At 50.2% G+C, this 6,676-nt stretch overlaps 1 protein-coding gene across 1 annotated transcript; it reads left to right on the plus strand.

Annotated features, from left to right (window-relative positions):
* Positions 1–464: 464 nt before the first annotated feature.
* On the plus strand, positions 465–2,788 carry IZUMO1R (IZUMO1 receptor, JUNO). Its single transcript, XM_037840018.1, has 4 exons — positions 465–602; positions 1,382–1,567; positions 2,014–2,149; positions 2,285–2,788. The coding sequence occupies exons 1-4, from the start codon at positions 465–467 to the stop codon at positions 2,551–2,553; spliced, it is 729 nt and encodes a 242-aa protein (XP_037695946.1). The 3' UTR covers positions 2,554–2,788.
* Positions 2,789–6,676: the final 3,888 nt, after the last annotated feature.

Below are 6,676 nucleotides of genomic sequence, written 5' to 3' on the forward strand. Positions count from 1 at the left end.
TGAGGGGTAGGTTTGTCGCACTGTCCAGTCCCACCGTACCCTTTGGACCCATGAGCATTTGTTCAGTTCCTCAGCCAGCATTTGGGGCCAGCTGTGGGCCAGAGTCCAAGCCCATGTGTCACTGAGTTAAAAGGCTGCCCCTGTGTGGAGAAGGATCAGGGAAATTTACCCCAGGGAGGGTGAGGGGCCATTCTACCCCTGACATCACCCCAAGGTTGGTCTCTGCCCCTTCCTGAGCTTCCGTTTCTGCGGCTACACAATGGTTGGGAAAGGGGGTGTCTGTCCTCTAAGGTTTATTCCAGCCTGCCTAACACTCTGTGATGCTGCCTGAGATAGAAGATCCTAGGAGCAGCCAGCGAACCCCTGCCCCATACTCCATCTTCGGTGCCTGGTTTGGTGAAGGGGCTGGAGTGGGGCGTCTCCTTCATCCTGCAAGCAGAAGGGTCTTCTCTCCACAGGAGGTCATGGCTTGGTGGTGGCCGCTCCTGCTAGGGCTGTGGGCAGTCTCGCCTGCCTGGGCAGGGGACAAACTGCTCAACGTCTGCATGAAGGCCCGACACCACAAGGGAAAGCCCGGCCCTGAAGACGAACTCTATGAGGAGGTACAGAGGCCAGACCCACCTAGGGGTGGGAGGGGGTAGCTTTTTTGCCAAAATGGTCTCTGGACCAACTTTGGCTCCCTAGGCTGGGATTTGGGATTTTGACTCCTTAGGCAACTGGAGGGAGACTGTGACCTTTTGAGACCATAAAGCCCAGTGATTTAAGCCCATCTCTGAGCTGCTCCAGCCACTGGGGAAGCGGGTCAAACAGTGATCCCATAAGCCCATTGTTGGTTCAGCAGAGATGAAAACAAAGCCCTCCCTCTCCAGCCTCCCCACCAGCACGGCTGAGGAAACATATTACTTAAGTGACCCCTCCCCTAAGCTCCTAAAGGCTTTTGGCAGTGATTTGGGAAGAGGATCCTTCTACAAACAAGAGAACTAGCAGGGATTTAGCCTGAGTCCCTCTCAGATTCTCGCACCCTCCCACCCAATGCAATCCCAGATTCCTCTACGTCTTGCTGGGGCTCCTTCTCTACTTGCTTTTCTCCCAAAGCGTCCACTGGCTCTCTGGAGCTAAAACCCTGGAAGTCATGTTTCTAGAGGGCTTCAGCAGCCTTAGGCAGGGGGGTCAGGGTGCTGGGTGGTTTCTGCCGTGTGGCTGTGAATATTGACAAATTATCAGGACTTCTCTTATACTGGGGATTGCTGACCTATAGGGATCCCACCGGCCTAGTCTCTCTCCCGAGAGACATTTGTATTCTGCCCCACTTCTGTCCTAACCCCTCACTAACCCCCTGCCCCTTTTTCCCCATGTTCTTTCCTTTTTCTTCCACCTTTAGTGCATCCCCTGGAAGGAAAATGCCTGCTGCATGGCCAACACAAGCTGGGAAGCCCACCTGGACACGTCCCTGCTCTACAACTTCAGCTTGACTCACTGTGGGCTCTTGACCCCAAGCTGTCAGAAGCACTTCATCCAGGCCGCCTGCTTCTACGAGTGTTCCCCAAACCTGGGGCCCTGGATCCAGGTGGGGAGACCGGAGGCGGATTGGTGCAATGCCCTGTTACTTAGAGCCTGAGCTTCTATCCCATCTTATGCTGCGATTTCCAGAATGTTAGTGGAAGCCTGAGGTGCTATCCCCCTCCAGGAAAGAGCAGAGTCAGAGACCCCCATTGGGGGAAGGATGGAGAGGAAGCCACCTCCAGCCCTGGAGAAAGGGAATGGGGGAGACTGGTCAGATGAGAGCAGTGGGATGAGAGACTGTCACCCAAGGGAGGCTTGGTGGCATTAGACGGTCCTGAGTTTGAATCCCTTCTTCTGTACTTACTAGCTGTATAAGCTGGGACAAGCAATTTAAACTCTTAGCCTCATCATTTTCATTTGCAAAATAATAATTTATAGACTGTGATAAGAGGCGATACACAGATGGTACCTGCTATTAATGTTCTTGTCCTTTTCAATGCCTGCACCCAGGTGGACCCGAGTGGCACAGGAGAGCGAATTTTGGACGTGCCACTGTGCTGGGAGGACTGCGAGCGGTGGTGGGCAGACTGCCGCACGTCTTACACTTGCAAATCCAACTGGCAGGACGGCTGGGACTGGAGTCGGGGTGAGCAGTGCTCGACAGGGCCAAGGGAAGAAGCAGACCTCTTGGAGGCACCCCCTTTCCTCCCAAGGGCAAAAGGTGGGGATGTGGGAGTGGGGGGAGGAGGAGTTGAATTGTCGGTGCCTCCATCTCCTGCAGGGAAGAGCCGCTGTCCTGCAGGAGCCCCCTGCCGCCCTTTCCCCCATTACTTCCCCACCCCGGCTGATCTGTGTGAGAAGATCTGGAACAACTCCTACAAGGCGAGCACTGAGCACCGGGGCAGTGGGCAGTGTGTCCAGAAGTGGTTTGATCCTGCTCGGGGCAACCCCAACGTGGCCGTGGCCCACCTCTTTGCAAACCCTGCCCCATCCTGGGAACTCTCCTACACCCTCATGTTCTTCTCTCTGTTCCTGTCGTTTCATTCCTAAGAATCCTTCCATCTCCTGCTAGCTGTGGGCCAGGTCAGGCCTCGGCCACCTCCTACCTCAAACCCTTCCTTAAAAGGAACAGCCCCGGCTGGGGGACTGGGGTGGGACACTGAGGCTGCAGACTGAACCTTGCACGTTCAGTCCCAGGCCCCTCTACTGCTCTGCTCTGCCTTACCACACCTGGGAGGCAGCTGGGGACTAGGGGAGCCAAGGTGATAAGCCCCCTCCTGCCTCTGAGAAGGGTGGGGCTGTAGACTTGAGACCCCAGGCCCTTCTTCCCCAGTGCCTGTCCATCCCTCCCATGGCAGAGCTGATGGTGACAGCCCTGGTCTCCTGTCCTATGATGATGCCTCCAATAAAATGGCAGTTGACATTTCCGCTTCTGTGCGATCCGCTCTGTCCTAGCTACATGCGGGAAACCAAGCTGCACAAAAAGAGAGCTGCTTAGGTTGTTGCTCACCCACTAGGTGTTAACTTCTTATGGTCCAAGGCCCTTTCCTTCTATCCTTATAACACCTCTCTGAAGGCAGTACTTTCAGCATCTCCTTTTTCTCAAATAAGTGATACGCTATACAAAGACCCAAGGCCAGCACGAGGGATGGGACCACCCAGACCAGTGGCTCTGCTTGGGATACAGAGATGGGAGCAGTTGCCTAGATTGCTTTCTACTGGGCTGGAGTTTTGGAAACATGACTTCTAATCTAGCTGTACCACTTTCTTTATGACCTTTGGCAAGTTCTTTGATCTTCATTTAAGACTCTAGTTTCCTTCTCTGCTGAGGGCAATGGGGTATTGGGACCAGATGGTTTAACTTAGGGAAGAAGGAAGGAAGGCCCATGCCATTGTTTGCTCAGATATAGTCTGTGCCTCTCGGGCAGGGCCATGTCCTCAAGGGTGAGACAGAGCTACAGCTGAGCTACGGCCGTGGTGTCAAGGTGGCCATCCTTGCCCTTCTGCAAGGGCACTGACAGCCAACCTCCCCACTCAGAAGCCCCTGGTGCCTGACGCCCCACAGCTTCCTAGCACAAGGTGGGGCCCTTTCTGCTTTGACAGAGTGTTCTAACCTCACTGCCCTTGAGTTGGCTGGGTTTTCTGACAATTACTTTTCCTCTCCGGATGCCAGTAAGCCCTGTTCGTCAGTTAAACACAGCCTCCCTTCCTCCCACACTTACCTTGAGCCTGCTCCTTCACTAAGCAAACACCGTTACAGGTTGGGCACCAGGGTAATAAGACCAGAGAAGAGAGTCCTTCCAGGTGGGGAGTAGGAGCCAGACAGCAGGCTGGGGACAGGCGCTTCACTAGCCGTCCGCAAGTATAGGGACTGCGGTGGGTTTTGAGGAGGCCCAGCAGAGGGAGTGAGGCTTGAGCTCGGGTGAAAAACTGTGAGAACAAGGAGGAGATGCTAGACAAAATGCAGCCAAATACCCAAGGCATGAAGTACTAGAATCAGGACTTTTAAATGCTCTGAAATTAATCAGTTGCAGCCTCAAAAATACAGAGGTAGTCTCTTAAAAGTTGGGGATAAAATGAAGTGGCTGAGGATATGTGGCTGGTTATAAGCAAAGCTGGGAATTTAATGACTTCTTTAGTATTTTTAGATAGGCATATAAAAATAACCCAAATAGGGTTAAAACTGGGTTAAAGTGGACAAAAGACCAATTCTGGGAGCCCTAATGACTCACTTATCGACCACTTATTGTGTCCCGAGGCACCCAGCTAAGTGCATCACATTGTATTAAGTTAGCTCATTTGAGCCTCACAACAGCTTCAAGAAGTAAATACTGTATACTTGTCCCCATTTTTCAAATTAGGAAATGTAAGCAGGTGTGAAACCAGAAAAGCCTGACGCTAAAGCCTCAGCTTGGGAGCTCCACACCGAACAACCTCACAAGTAGCTGAGCCAGCTGGACCAGGTGTGGGGGGTGGAGGGTGAGGGGCTGGTCCAAAGAGCAGTCCATGTCAGGTAAAAGATTCTGAGCTCCACCTCCATTCGTGGTTGGAAGGACCAATGGGTTTTGAGGAAGGGAGAGAAATTGTCAGATTTGCACATTGTTCCAAGGATTTATATTCAAAGCAACAGAGCCCCAGCCACCCCTCTCTGCTCCAGAGCCTCTGCCCAGAGTAACCATCTTCTAACCACTTCTAGATTTAGTTGAAAACAAAGTTACAAAAGGTGGCTTATCTTTTCTGCCACGTATTCAGACTTTTTGCTCTATGTTCTGTTAGGGTTTCTCAATTTAATTTTCCAATCTTTTTTTAATTTTGGCAATTATTTTCCAGGAGTCATTTTTTATTCCTTTGTTGTTTTTCATAGCATGCCGTTTTTGGTTTTAGGGATGTCATATCTCCTGGAATCTCACCGAAGATACTAATTAGAATGTTTTTTTAAAGCCTAGTTTGTAGTCTCTGGATGACCTGTTTCCTCCAAGGTCAGTCTGCTCTGTTTATCTTATCTCTAGTGTGCTGCTGGTTTTCCCTGTCTGGTGAACTTGGCTGTCTGTCCATATTTAAGAAGGAGGGGCCAGGTTAATTTTCTTATCTAACTAGCCTGGGTTTTCTCTGGGGTTGTTTATGCTGGTCTGCTTTCCCCGGAATTGCAAGGCTGATGGGGAGTTCTGGGTATGTGAGAAGGTCTTGTTGACTGGAAGACTTTGCTTCACACTGAGTTGGCAGGAATTACATTGGGGAGCAGGCCCCCCAAATGCTAGAATAAGGATGCTTTTCTCTGGGGTGCCAGCACCCATACGCAGGAAGTCAGCAGGTGAAAAAAAAAATAGCTTTAGTGCTGTCCAGAATTTACTTTTATTTTTTGTTTTAGAGAAGACCCTCTTTAAGGGTTAAAGTTGGGTTCACGGGCTCTGGATTTGGGCAGATGACATGCGGATGAGGGGCACGTACAGACTGTCTGCCCCCCACACCTGCCAACTCTGAGCCAGAGCCTCTAAGAGCTCCCTCCCGGCAGATTAGCTCCTTCCTCCACCTTCCACCACAGTAGCCTCTGGCAATCCCTGCTCCCTTTAACGTGCTGACATCTTCTAAGCATCTGTTGAGATCTCTTGTTCACCGATGGATTCCTTCACACTCTCTTGGTAAAGATGTGAGAAACAAGCACTATACCTAAAAGGAATAAATGCTCACCCAATTGTGGAGAAGAAAAGAATTAATTCACGATCTTGCAAGAGCGGGCACACCACCAAAGAAAAGTGGCAGGCGCGCTGAACAATAGAACAGAGCAAAAATTTATATCCTAGGTCTAACACGCAAGTCCCTCCTCTGTTTCTCCATTGGCTGGATGCTCTGGAGGGTACAGCCTATCGGAGAGAGCTAACTAGCCCGCCTTTGGGATTTTGAATTGTACAGCCTATCACAGAGAGTTAACTAGTTTAAATTTCCCACCGAGAGTTCCAGCCTTTGATTATACCCCACAACCCTTTATATTCCAGTAACCCTGGTTATTTTTCCCATATAAGGAGCTGGCGCTGATTCTAGGCTTACGTCACGGCTCTCTCTCTCTCCTTCCCTTTACCACAGGGCCAGTTTAAGCCAGTTCTGCCACCAAGTCTCCATTTTCCCTCTTCCATGTTGCCCTTATGTGAAAGCTAAACTTAACCCTCTCTTACAAAGGGACACAAAAGGAAATTAAACCAACATGTTAGTGGGATCCCAGGACATAAGGGAGACAAATAGGTGTGCTCATCTCACCCTCTGGAACCGGCAGCTACAGATTTTTTTTTTTTTTTTTTTTTTTTTTTTTAGAAGATCTGATTGTTGTGTGCAGAGTAGCTTGAAAGAGATCCAAACTGAAGACAAGCCTCAGGACGCTGAGGGCAAGGTGTAAGATGAATTTACTGAGGGAAATTTAGGTATAAATATAAAAACCCAAATAGGGTTAAAATTGGGTTAAAGGGGACCAGACAAGACTAATTCTGGGAGCCCTAATAACTGTCACTATTTATTGAGCACTGTCGGAAATAAAGCGGTACCTGTAAGGGAATAAATGCTCACTGGATTCTGGAGGAGAAAAGAATTTATTTACAATCTTGCAAGATAGGGCGCACAGCTAACACGTGGTGGGCTGGCGTGCGGGAGGAAGAGAATGGCGATCTTTAAATCTCCTACTCCT

This window comes from Choloepus didactylus, chromosome 6 (genome assembly GCF_015220235.1).
Source record: "Choloepus didactylus isolate mChoDid1 chromosome 6, mChoDid1.pri, whole genome shotgun sequence".
Classification (NCBI taxonomy): domain Eukaryota; kingdom Metazoa; phylum Chordata; class Mammalia; order Pilosa; family Megalonychidae; genus Choloepus; species Choloepus didactylus.